This window comes from Acanthaster planci, linkage group LG06, assembly GCF_054643075.1.
Source record: "Acanthaster planci isolate LZ-2023a linkage group LG06, COTS_SCS, whole genome shotgun sequence".
Lineage (NCBI taxonomy): Eukaryota > Metazoa > Echinodermata > Asteroidea > Valvatida > Acanthasteridae > Acanthaster > Acanthaster planci.
This window is the reverse complement of record NC_141782.1, coordinates 20,228,325-20,241,660: the sequence shown is the minus strand read 5'-3', so window position 1 is coordinate 20,241,660 and position 13,336 is coordinate 20,228,325. Positions and strand designations below refer to the sequence as shown.

General features: G+C 37.8%; 2 protein-coding genes across 2 annotated transcripts; one reads left to right on the top strand and one right to left on the bottom strand.

Moving 5' to 3' along the window:
- The first annotated feature begins 75 nt into the window (after positions 1 to 75).
- Positions 76 to 6,764, top strand: LOC110981352 (deoxynucleoside kinase-like). The gene is made up of 6 exons (XM_022238865.2): positions 76 to 473; positions 1,388 to 1,516; positions 2,639 to 2,802; positions 3,507 to 3,595; positions 4,225 to 4,385; positions 4,505 to 6,764. The coding sequence occupies exons 1-6, from the start codon at positions 156 to 158 to the stop codon at positions 4,586 to 4,588; spliced, it is 945 nt and encodes a 314-aa protein (XP_022094557.2). The 5' UTR covers positions 76 to 155; the 3' UTR covers positions 4,589 to 6,764.
- Positions 6,765 to 7,083: 319 nt separating this feature from the next.
- Positions 7,084 to 13,175, bottom strand: LOC110981353 (deoxynucleoside kinase-like). The gene is made up of 6 exons (XM_087138124.1): positions 12,621 to 13,175; positions 11,636 to 11,764; positions 11,001 to 11,164; positions 10,398 to 10,483; positions 10,098 to 10,255; positions 7,084 to 8,756 (listed from the first exon to the last, which is right to left on the bottom strand). The coding sequence occupies exons 1-6, from the start codon at positions 12,861 to 12,863 to the stop codon at positions 8,673 to 8,675; spliced, it is 864 nt and encodes a 287-aa protein (XP_086994250.1). The 5' UTR covers positions 12,864 to 13,175; the 3' UTR covers positions 7,084 to 8,672.
- Positions 13,176 to 13,336: the final 161 nt, after the last annotated feature.

Here is a 13,336-nt window from a genome sequence, read left to right as displayed (position 1 = left end):
CTGAACTACATCTTTGTTGTATTTTTAATGGTAAGTGAAAGCTGCGGCGCCCCTTAAGGTTACATTTGGAATGATCCAAGAAGCGCGGGGTTTTTCAACAGGACAGATTTCGTGTGTACATGTACATCTCGATGATATTTCAATCATAAAAATCTATGTTTATCGGTTTTTATCGACCATTTTATCGGAATTTTTACGCTTCACTATTACATTCAAGGAAATTAACAATCAAAATGCTCGGAGAAAAACAAGGAAATTCCGGAATCCTGTCTCAAAAGCGACCAAATGCACGAGTTGATGCAAAGGAAAACCGGCGCGAAGAAGCGGACATGCTGAATGCTAGTACATGTAGTAGTGATGCTGTCACACCAAATCGCGCTCCGCTGTCGGACATCGGCTCAAAGGCTAATGTCAGTACCACTGCCACAAGCAACATTAGCAACAGTAAAACATCCCATGGGAAGACAAGGACGGTAGGTTTTTGTGTCACTCTTTTCAATTCAAGTATTAACTTATCATTGGATTCTTTATTGTTTGTCATGTTTCATTGTTTGTGGAATCAGGAGCGTAGCCTAGGCTTATTCAAGTTTGTGTCCTTCCTCCTTGATTCAACAGTGCCGAGGTTGATGTTGAACATGTTGAACTGTAGTGTAGTGGGCTGTACCATCGATCACCCAAATGTATGGTGGCCAGATACAGACCTCTGGCCAATCAGTCATGTCAGTTAATGGTAATGGCAACCAAGCCAGTGCTCCTATCTCGCTTCTCAGACAGTCAACTCAGTCACTCAAACACAATGAATGGATCTTCACATCACAAGTTCTTTTAAGTTGCCTTTCAACCTACTCAATCAACTTATGAATAACAAATCGACCTGGGTCTCATACACATGTAGGTGAACTGCGATAAGCCTTTTTCACGTTTCATGTGCGCAAGCTCAGAAGGCTTATTAACAGAGGGGAACAAATTCTTGACAATAACGTTGCGTAACATTTGGCGACTGGATGCTCATGATTTCTATTGTTGACATTTTGTTCCCCTCTAGCCAGCTTTTTTTGTTCAATTACTCGCGTGGGGGCGCTAAAATCAACCTGGTGACGCAACAGGAAATTGGCTTATTAAGTGTTCAAGTGAATGATGAGGTCATCCGACTTCATGTCATCACTTACCATGTATTATTGGTTGATTTACCTTTGAATAACATCCATTCATAGGACAATCAACTCGGGAATAAAATGAAATTGTGCAAAGCTAAGATTACACTTAACAGTACCTTTCATGCATGACTTTTTTTGATCTACGTGTATGAATATAATTTCTATATTTTCTTGTTCTTGAACTTCGATATACTTTGATTTGATCGTTTCATTTTTTTTTTCTGTCCCAGATCGTTGTTGAAGGAAACATTGGAAGCGGGAAATCAACATTGCTGAATTACTTCAGCCAGAAGGAAGGAATCGAGGTCTTGCCTGAGCCTGTCCACAAGTGGCGGAATAACAGGGGACAAAATATATTGGTAAACAAATTTACTTACATTTTGCCTTTATCAGGACTGCTTGAAATAAAATTTGCAGAACAGAACGGTGCTTACATTTTCTTGGTGTCGTGAATTTGTAATAAAGAAGTCAGAAAATACATTGGTTTGAAAATGTTGGATTCTAACCTTAACTGCCGAGGCCCTTTTGCCTAGGATACACCATAGAGCAAATCCTTGCTGTATGGATACACCTTCAATCCTTAAAAATCCTCCTACAGCCACCATGAAAAAATTGGATACAGCCTCAGTCCTCCAAAATCCTCCAATTGTTCTTGAATATATTCTGTGGAGGGGTGCCCACTGCCTCAATCCTCCAAAATCCTCCAGCAATTCCTCTCATTATGTTGAGGCAGTGTAAATGGTATCCTGGAACAGTCAGGAGGATTTCACATACAATGTGAGCATGAATTAAGCCTGGCTGAACGTAAACAACACAAGGTCTAATCTATAACTTTAAGACAATCCATCCTTCGTAATAAGCAATGCAATTTTGCACTGCAGCCTCAATCCTCTTAAATCCTCCAAAACTGCCTGGAGGATTTCGAAGGATTGAGGATGGTTAGGCCATAGTACGTAGTTTCAGATTACAGGCTTGATTTAGGAAGCTTGTTAGCAGTTTTAGCAAAACACTGAAAGAGTCACAATGAAGTAGGAATGAACAAACGATTACTTAAACGTAGACCTTGTAGAATTCTCAGTTTTTGTTTTTTGTTTTGTGAAATTTTGTGTTCTTTGGACCTTTAAGGCAAGAAAACCAAATGTGGATTTAAACTAGAATAAACTAGCCTTCATTTTGTGGTCACCAGTTTCAAGGTCTGTGGTCGATTCTGCTGATTATGGATTCAAATTCAGCTTACCAGGTTGCAGTCAATGTATTTATGCTCCTAAGCAAGACAGATTACTTCTCCCAACTGAGAGTTTAACGTGCATTTGAATTTGCTGGTTTTGCTAGAATTTCAGCAGGAAGCAATAAACTCCACATGGACTTCAGACGGAATGTCCTGTAGGCCCATTGAGCAGGGGTACATGTAGATGCCAGTACGCACTCTTTCGAAATCGTAAATTATACATCTGATTGATTTGAGTTTTTTGGTTTGTCAGGATCTATTCTATAAGGATCCTGCACGATGGAGTTTTGCCTTTGAGTCTTACGCCCAGTTCACAAGACTTGAGGTCCACGAAGCTAAGACAAACTGCAGGGTCAAACTGATGGAACGCTCCATATACAGTGGCAAATACTGCTTCACAGAAAACCTCTTTAAAAGGTGGAGATATTTTTCTTCTTTGTCTTGGAGGTTCATTCCTTACATTTCCAATTGCACTGTCCCTTCTTCATTTTAGACTATAGCAACTACTCCACACACAAAAAAATTACTATCCTGAAAAATTCCGGAGCAGAGTTTGGGTAGATTCTGTGAAAAAAAGGATTACCATTCGTGTTTTGTCACTATTCCCATTTTTGAGCACAACTCATGCCTTTGGTACCATTAAGAACAGTGTTTTGAGTCACTTTTTTCCACTTTGACTCATTGGGTAAGAATTCCACACGTGGATGTTACTGATTTTTTCCTGAAGTAATATAACCACCAGAAGGCAATAACATTCTAAAAAGTCAAAACTAAGTGAGGATAATATTGAAGCATTTACTTAGAAAATGCTTAGAGTTTTTCAGACCATTCTCATAGAGTTGGTGCACGGGTATCAAGTGATGTCTATATGAAACTCTTAACCAACTTTTGGAATACTTGTTTTTCATTTTTGACCCACAGAGCCTACTCGTGTTCAAAATAATTGTGTTTTAGTTCCTGTGAAATACAATTTTCTTAGACTGTACTGTTAATTAATAGCCATTAAGCAAATTTAGCACATTGAATCATTATAATTCAAACTTATATGAAACATGCTAAGTTGTTAAAATGTGGGTTTTTTTTCATTTGATTTTCCTATTTTGTTTTCTTTCACTTCACAGCAAGTTTTTGCAGAGACCAGAATACAATGTACTGTGTGAATGGTTTGACTGGCTGAAAACAACCAAAGATCTTCACATTGATCACATAGGTCAGTGGCTTGTCCATGTTCTTCAGCTTGGGCAGTTGGAATTCTAGAATATGTTGAAGCAAAAATTTCAGTTTATTGGATAAATATGCATTGATACCATGAGACTTTTAGCCTGGAGCCAGATTCTATTTAAAGCCTTATTCCACATCACTGTTTGTGGTTTTGTCACAATCACAGTGTGAGCATATTAAAATGCCTACATGTAATGCATTCATCCTTACCCAACCAGGTATTTTAGGATTTATATTTTAGGATGTAGGGAGGCAGGAGTCAACCTCCTTTACCTCACGAGACTTGATGCCCCTCAGAAGTTTAAGAACAAAACAAAGCTGTTACACGTATTTCCTGCACACTGGAAGACTAGACTCTAAGTGAAAGATTCCAAGCCAGAATATCTAAGGAATTAAGGTCAGCTCAGTGGCAAACACCATGCAATAAGTCGTACATTTAACTGCCATTTGGTAGCATACACCATGTTGTCTGTAGCATCATTCGTGACAAAACATTACTATACCACAGCCCACCACAGATGTAGTGTACTTTGATGCCACAGAGAGCATTAATGATTCATCACGAAGAACACACTAAGGATCTCCATCAATTGAAAGATTTTTTTTTACTCCTGTCAGTGTATCTTCGTAGCACACCTGAGCTGTGTGATAGACGGATTCGAGAACGTAGCCGTAAGGAGGAGTCAGAAATACCTATAGACTATCTGCGAGACCTTCATGAGACCCATGAAGACTGGCTCATCAGGAAGACAAAATTTGAACTCCCAGCACCAGTAATTGTGAGTTCAGAATATCCATCTAAATTCAAAGCTGAAGTCCCTGTGACAGTTGAATTCAAAGTTTATTCCGTCACATCTTTTTTACCAAATTTCTCTCTTTTTTTTCTCATATCTGTCAGGTTCTTGATGCCACAAAGCCTCTGGAGGAAATGGTGAACCAATTCAAATACCTTGAGGATAAGTTGAACCTAAAATCCATTTGATAGACACTTTTTTTTACTTACATGTACATCGGTGACATTTCTGTTTGTGTTAACTATTCATTTGAACGATTCAAATGTTCTTTCGTGTGTATTTTAATTTTAATAAACTTGTACTCTAGGTGGGTATTTTTGCACAATTCATTGCAAAGTATTTTTTTTAATGTTATTTTTTAATCTTTCACAAAATAATAAACAAAAAGTGTGTTACATGATGCTCAGGAAATGTTTGTCTAATTTGAATCTGATAAAGTTTCACTATTTGGGTAGAAATTTATCTGCACAAGTCATGTTGACTTTAAGGCCACAATGAGTGTGGTTATTTTTTATGGAGTGACAATACCTCAATGTATTCTATTCTATTTTTAAATTCACCAGTTTTGAAAGTTTGTAAAATACTTAGGTCTTAGGTTTGGAAGCAGGGTCAAATTATTGTACATACATGTAGTTCTGTTATTGCCCAAGTTACTGAAATTGAAGGCTGTAGAGTTGGGATCAAGCCCGGGATGGAATAGGTAGGGTTGTGGATCTATGAACAATACTGGGCAAGAAATGTTCGGTAACTTTGCAAAAGGACTCAGGTGCAAACTGCAGGTGAACTCCTTTTGCAAATACTTGGATATTCTAAGTCACCTGTATTGTTCATACACTCAGCTTCCTACCAATTTCAAATTACCGATGAATGGGCATGTCACCTTTTTTGCCCAAATGAAAAAAAACCTGTACTTTTCAAAGTGAGGTGAAATCTGTAATCAAGGCACAAGAAGTCTTCCAGTTCCAAAGTAATCCAGCAAATACATGTACATTGGTTTCAGAGAGCACAATCTAAAATGACTACCTTGTGAAGAAAGCCCATAATTGTGCATAATGATTACGCATAATCAACAGGCCAAATACTTGAACCACACTGTCTGGTTTCTCAAGATGACATGTACTTGTGCTTCCCACTATCCATGTACAACTTAACAACTTAATTCTATGCACTTTTTCAGACTGAGGGAAAGCATTCAACATCTTGACCAGGGCAAACCTATTTGCAGTCTCACAGACTGTCGACACAAAATGGCATATTTTAGACCCTGCCCTTCCTGGCATCCTGCACAAATGAATGGGACTTTTGCATTGATCTTTTTATGTTGAAATGGGGGTTTTAAACGTTCACTTTTTAGTGTACCTGTCCCACTTTTCTTGGCATTTGTTTCCGAGTCTTTGATGTTGCTGTGTCTTGGTTGAGATGAGGCTTTTTTCACTTCAAAAGTCTAGTTGATATGTACTTTTTCAATGTGATAACATTCCAGTAACGTCCTTAATTTTGAAAACATTTCATTGTCAAACAGCAAACTGACCTTGACAATAAAATGTTTTTCAAAATTATGCATCAATCTTATCACATAATGTGGATAGTTTTTACTTTAAATGTGTTAATATTCAGTTCAGTTATGTTCAAAGAAAGTAAATTCAAATATTTGTACATGATTTTAGATTTTGCATTGTATTAACAATTTTTTAGGTCTTCAGTGTAAAATAATTGTTAAATTTCTCATGTACTTTTAAGTGTGTATTTTTAAAAAAAGTTAGATTTGTAATTAGAAATCGTTACTTTCTGCAGAACACTCAGGTTTAAATTATCAGGATGTTTTCAGTCAAAATTATGGACTTTGAGAGGTGTAATTATTCTGGCTTTGCTATCTCCTCACACTTAAAACTACTAAAAACAAGATTCACAGAACCATAGCCGTGTGTCAGAGGGCGCATTCCTTGGCAGCTAGTTAAAGCCTAGAGAAGTCATGTTACTTTATTATTGTTGCATTCCCTCTGCTAGATGTATCATTGATTTCTTATCTTCCCCTAATTTCACCCTAAACACTACAAAAGTTGTTTGATAAGACTTGTTTTCTTTTGTTGTTTTATGCATTGCCGTTTTTCGAATTTGAATTTTACAGAACTCTTGTACTTTTAGTATACTTGTCCATTTATTTTTAAGTTGGGAGCGTTAGTGTTTCACCAATGCGGCATAAAAGGGGAGGGAAGTACAACTTATTTTGGCCAGTTTTTATCTGCCAAACTTGTGATTTGACCAAGGTTCAAGAGTGAGTTTTACTCATTCCATCCTCTGACGTTACCTCCTTCGGAATAAAAGCTGAATGCAAAAATAAACAGAACGACATAGATCTCAGAATTTTGAGATACATGTACTTTCTGTTCCAAGATTGTTCTCTCGATAAAGACTGTCAACCATTTTGCTCACTTTCTTAAAGGTTGGAATGAATAGTTATTCAATGTATTATGTTCACAGATCACTAAAATTAAACTGCTGTGAATATGCTTCCTCAATTTGGCCCAAACGTTTTCATTACATGCATCCCAGCTTTGTTGTCATTAAAGCCAGCCATCTTGAATTTCCCATGCCTTTCATTTCCTCCAGCATCTTGACATCACTGTTTTTTCAGGCACTAAAATAATTGACATTAAATATGAATCAACGTATACTCTCGAGATTCGTTCACTGTAATGTTTGCCGGTGCCAACTTTTATTGGACTTATCACAACTGTACAAGTAGCATTTTAAAAGGTTCTATGTTGCAGTAGAAAAATGATATATAAATACATACATTGTATTCAATTAAGTTAAAAACGCATAAGAGGTTAAAAAAAATGGGCCTGAAAATTGATTTGAAATTCATTGAAATTTTTAACTAAACTGTTTTTCTGACAGTTCATGGAATGCACTTGTCACTGACATAAATTGTTGCAAGTGTAACATTGGTAGCCAAATTAGAATTGGAATAAATTATTACACTGTTTGGGTTGTAGTTTGATGACGAATCAAAGAATTTCAAACTTAAAAGAAAACCTTTCTGAAAGTTTGCTATAGGTACATCTGTGGCAAACTTTATGATTATATTATAGAATGGGGGTTAACGAGTGGTTATTGACAAAATGCACACAATAACATACAGAAGTAACAAGATCCACATTCTAAATTTAACATGAAATGTCATCGAAAACTAACAAAACAGCACAAGAAAACAGCAACAGGCTTAAATTAAAGTTTTTCCAGCAAGGAGAGGAATTCTCTAAATAGGGGAACATATTGTTTCCATATGTTATCCAAACTTCCACGGACGCATGTTTGTCCACAGGTGTTCAAGTTGTCACAGAGCTGCAACCAGGTTTTGACCCTAACAGTCCTCAATCCTCCAACAGGTGAAGGATTGAGGACTGTTAGGGTTAAAGCAAGTTGTTCCAGCTGTCAGCATAGGGTGCAGCACTGTCTGTTGCAAATGACGAGCTGTTTTCTAAGCAAGTTACATGTATTTGGTCGGAAACTGGCATAAGAAAATTGAACTTTAGCCAAACTTGATAAAAGTGATGTGGTGATGAATTATTTCAGAATGTCCCAAACATTCCAGAACCAAGAGAAGGGCCAAAAATCACATTTTAAGCAAAAGAAGTATACTGGTTGGCTCCCTTGTTGCGATGGTCGGTTCATACTTAGCCCAAAAGAGCAAATTTTCTGACATCAGATCAAATATTTGCATTACAAATATGTAAAAGTTGAACACGTTTCCACTTCAGCAAAATTTCCCTGCAAGTTATCCATGATGTCAAATTTGCTTCGCTTTCGCATTTGCCCCAAGCATAAACCAGCCTTTATACGTCATCTGAAAAAATGTCCAAACATCACATGTTCAACTTGGTGGAATGACCAAACAAGTACCCAGAGAGGAATTCGAAATCAGAATTCTAAAATGCTGTTCGAACTAGTGCCTGAAATTCTTTTATAAATTAAAAAACACTACATGTACATGTTTACATGTTTGGTAGTAGCAAAAAACTATTATCGTTTTCATACACTTTTTTTATATCCCAATGTTGCTAGCATTAGCAAACACGTGTGTGCAATGGTCCAATTAACCTGCACATGACTGCAGTTGGAAGTTCAAAATAAAATTGTTGACTTGTTTTTGTTGTCACTGATACAGCACTGAGCAAAACAAAAGCATGGAATGTCAGGCTACTTACACAGTTTTGCTATAAAACAACAATGCAACTTATTCTACAATCTACCAACAGACAAAAAAACCTACAATTTATCAAATTCCAATTTTTGCTCAAGGTATCTGAACTGTTGCATCATCTCATCCAGGGGTTTGGTGGCATCAAGAATCTGAAAAGGGAGTGAACAATGACAATAGCTTCGGTTACAGATCAATAAAAGGCACGAGAACTGGGCAGGCTAGGACCTTGCTGAACTGATCAAAAGAGGAACAGTGAACAATATGAGCTTGCTGAAATACATTTTGGTTTTGCTCTGTCTATCACTGTAAATGTGGTTGGACACGGTACTTTCATGGGAACTCAAAACTTTTCAAGGGAACATCAAGAATCAGTTTGTTTTCTTTGAAAATTTCTGTACGCAACCTTTCATGGCCCCTCTGAGGGGTGCAGCTATGGGGTTTGTGAACACTTTTGGAAAAAAAGGAAAGCAAATGTTCCCCCTCGGAAAAATTCCTGTCTCATTATTCAACAACAAAAATGTTACTGGGGAATTGTGGGAATGGCCCCCAGGATTAGCAAACTGATGCTATATTTTATGCAATTTGGTGTCAAGATCTTTGCTATAAGCTAATGCAGGGCCTTATGAGGAATGGCATCGTACACTGTGTTTTAACAAGCCAAGTGGAGTTTTGTGCCTTCAAACGTAGTTCTAATTGTGGCAGGTATGTTTTTGGACACTCCTGTACAGTTTCAATGATTACTCTCCCCAAGTTGATCGACGGACACAAGGTGCACTGAAAATGCATCTATCTGTTCGTAAGTGTGATGCCACTTCAGTTTAAACCACGACCACTGCACATAGGGTTACAAGCACTGATCGCCGTTTACATGGAAACACGGAACCGGAAGTTAACACGTAACTTCAGTGATTGTCCAATGGGAGCCTGCAAATCGTAGCTCGTTTACCCTTATCAAAAAATCATTGACGAACCGGATAGAAAGGCACCTTAACACTTCAGCAGGCAGCACAACTGAACAAGTACAAGTATTTATTAGTGTGATATATTTGTAAGGTGGAACTGCGCTGGCTTTGATACACGTACACTGCTCATGAGTAATTTAGTACAGAGAGATTTGCATACAGGATGTATGTCAAGGGTCACTGCATGACCTTATTCCTGGTGTACGTGAATAGTACCTTTTCTCAGTATGGCAACTCCCGTGCACATGTGTGAGTTATTACTGTATATCCCACGCAAAATACACTACAATTAGCTACAAGCCTAAAATATATACAGTGGAAAAAATTCACTTCAAGACTTGCAGATCTGAAGCTCTAGTTAGTACAGAGTCAATGAGTATGCTTTACATAACAAATGCATAAGGCATTCTTTTGTAGCTCGTGTCATTCACCGATGTACATGTACTGGACTGCATATTTATCAAGACCAACTTTGAGTTCATTCCTGGCATTTTAGTCTGTGATCAATGGCAAAAGATAAGAACTTACTAATACTGGTGCGGGTAGCTCAAACTTTTTCCTGATGAGCCAATCTTCGTGTCGCTCATGGAGATCTCTAAGATAATCCAAGGGTATCCCAGCCTCTTCTTTGCGGCTACGTTCTATGATCCGCTGTTCGCACTGCTCAGGGGTGCTCCGCAGGTACACTGGCAGTACAGATAGAACAACCAAAATCATAAAATGCTGCACATGCAGAATTGCACAAGGCAGCTTTACACTCAATCTACCCCTGCCCTGTTGTTACTAAGAAAGTGTTAAATGAGCATTGAAATAAACCATCTGACTCACCTATGTGGTCGACAAGAACATCTTTCTTAATCAGCCATTCAAACCACTCTGTCAGTATATTGTACTCTGGAGTCTGTAATTTCCCGCTGTATTTGAAACAAACGGAAAGTTAAGTGGAACTATTAAATCAAGGTAAAATGGCCGATGAAGCTCTTGCGTGCCGAGGAAGTAAAGCATGAATTTAAAACATCCTAAATGTCACTTAAAATTACTACTACTAATAATAATTTATTCATTTATAAAGCGCAAATTTCATATAGATATGTTCAAATGCGCTGTACAATGAGGACATTAAGCGTGGAACAATGAATACATTTAAACATGGTTGAGCCGATGGCATACAAGGGCACCTGGGGCAGCCGCCAATCGATCCACATTCACCAGCTTGCTTGAAACAAACAAACAAACAAACACCCAAACAAACAAACAAACAAACAAACAAACAAACAAACAAACAAACAAACACCCCAACAAACACCCCAACAAACAAACAAACAAACACCCCAACAAACAAAAAAACAAACAACCCCAACAACCCAACAAACAAACAAACAAACAAACAAAGTCACACATGTACTTGAATATATATATACATGTATTTACCTTTCATAGAGGCTCTCTATGAAGCAGTATTTTCCGCTATAAATGGAACGTTCCATCAATTTGATTCTGCAGTTTGGCTGGGTTTGATGCTCTTGCAGTAAGGTAAATTGGTTGTAAGATTCAAAGGCAAAACTCCATCGGCTGGGATCCTGGTAGAACAATTCCTGATGAGACAAAGTCAGTGATGCCCTAAGCATGAGTTGTCATATTCCATTTTCCTAAATTCATGCATGCAACTGGGCAGTCAGCAGAATGCAAACGAATATCATGCAGCTGAGACTTTGTGTGATTTTCACTTGATAACTACCAGAAACTGATGAGGAAAAGTTGCACGCCTCCAGAGTTTAGAAATTCCACAAAAGTACAAACTGCCTAAACAAAAAAGGCTGCCAGTCGCCTTCTGACTATCTCCAAAAACTACTTCTGGCTATCTTAAAAAAATACTGCTCTGACAAAATATGAAAATGCAAGCCAACCTGTATTAAACAAAAAAAGGATGATTTTTGCCCTTGTATGTAAGCGTGGTTTTTCTTTCAGTTTGCTACTGTTAAACACGTTTAACAATGGACATTAACTAAACATTAAGAAATATCAGGTTTTAAACTGATATTGCTCCCATTATATTAAATTATTACCAACATATTCTCCCCTCGGTTGTCTCTCCATTTATGAACAGGCTCTGGAAAGACCTCAATGTTGTCCTTCTGGCCAAAATACTTCAGTAATGTAGACTTTCCACAGCCAATATTGCCCTCAATGATAATCTAATAAAGAAGAAACAGTGATGAAATGCATTGATAAGAATTGTTGGATACTATTTGGCTGTGGTTTTGCCCACAAACCCTACCAGAAATTTAGAAAATCAACAAAAACAATACAACTTGAGAATTTGTGATGGTCTCGACTACAACACTACCATATGCTAGTGGCATTGTGATGATGATTGTGTTGGGCGCAATCCGTCAATCTGTGGGATTGTTCAAACTATGCATCACCTGTTAATATACATGTATATGAGGCCTATTTGCAAGATTTGCCAATACTACTCATTTGTAATTGAGTAATTGCCTTTTTTCCTATTTGAGTAATTCCACCATCAGCCAGTAACTTTTTTCTTACTTTGTAATTCTCTGTTGAGAAAAACTGTTTTGAAACCCTAGACAGTGCTAGGCCCAGGATCAACTGATCCTAGCATACGATCGCCTGATAATTGTGCTAATTGATGTGGGACAACTCAACTGTTAAGACAACTCGACATGATCTCATGATCAGATCATCTGATGATGATTGTGCTAATTGACTGATCCCAACAAAGAAACAAACAAATGAATTTGCCATGTTTGCACAAGTTAACTAGGCCCTACTTAATGCACGCATTTTCTTTTCCTTCCTCCGTGATGATACACGTCGTCCCACCCATGGTTGCATTTTGGGGAACATGATTTTAACATGTTCAAGCAAGGAGGTAGAAAAAGCCATGGAGGAATAAAAGCACCTCAGCCCGCTAACACAGAAACCTGGTTATCATAATATCACTCAGTGAGCAGTAACGTCTATGACCAGCAAAAAGAAGGCACCGTTTCAGCTTTTTGTCAACAAAATACGAGGCCTACTACTTACTGTTCGGAGTCTTGAGCTATGTAGATTATCATCATCAGTTAAACAGATATTGCCAATTGTGGTGCTTATATCACTCAATGGTGCACGATTTTTGGAGTGCCTTTTTGAACGCGGTTTTGTACTGATGACGGGCCTTTCGCCACTGTTTGGGTCCATTTTCGTAGTGTGCTCTGCCAGTGCTGCCAGAGTCTCTGGGTTGCTTGATGACTGAACACAGGTGTTTTCTCGATTTCCTCCCAACATTTTCAGCGCTGTGTAAATTGGGGTTAAATAAATATTCAGGAATAAATATTATTTATGTAGGCCTATGTTGTAGTCAACATGGTATAGCCAACGAAAATAAGCTTAACCAGTCACGGACATTTCCATCATGGAGCATTCGCGCGTTTGTTGAAAACCCCGCGCTTACCGCAGATTGGAAGATTCTAATAAGTGCAGGTACAAATTCGAGGTTGGTATCAAGATTACATAAAGCTGTAGCGATTTGAAAAATATTACAGACCAAATAAGTAATCATATTGCTTTTCTATTATATAGAAATACTTTTTAATATCAAAATTCCATGAGAATCATTGCATTAGTGATTTCCAAAGAATAAATGTTTCTAAGAAACGTATAACTCCCCTCTATGTAAAAATGGTATAGCTTTGCAAAAAGCAAGGGTCGCGTAGCAGCGATCGTTATACGCGATCTATTGTTTATTACAAAAAGACGAA

Excerpts from the sequence above, each read along its gene's own strand:
- LOC110981353 (XM_087138124.1), bottom strand. The coding sequence starts at position 12,863 with ATGTTGGGAGGAAATCGAGAAAACACCTGTGTTCAGTCATCAAGCAAC. Across the intron at positions 10,484-11,000 it reads ATAGAGAGCCTCTATGAAAG|CGGGAAATTACAGACTCCAG; the intron begins GTAAATACATGT and ends TTTCAAATACAG. Across the intron at positions 8,757-10,097 it reads AGCTACCCGCACCAGTATTA|ATTCTTGATGCCACCAAACC; the intron begins GTAAGTTCTTAT and ends CTCCCTTTTCAG.
- LOC110981352 (XM_022238865.2), top strand. The coding sequence starts at position 156 with ATGTTTATCGGTTTTTATCGACCATTTTATCGGAATTTTTACGCTTCA. Across the intron at positions 474-1,387 it reads CCCATGGGAAGACAAGGACG|ATCGTTGTTGAAGGAAACAT; the intron begins GTAGGTTTTTGT and ends TTTCTGTCCCAG. Across the intron at positions 1,517-2,638 it reads ACAGGGGACAAAATATATTG|GATCTATTCTATAAGGATCC; the intron begins GTAAACAAATTT and ends TTGGTTTGTCAG.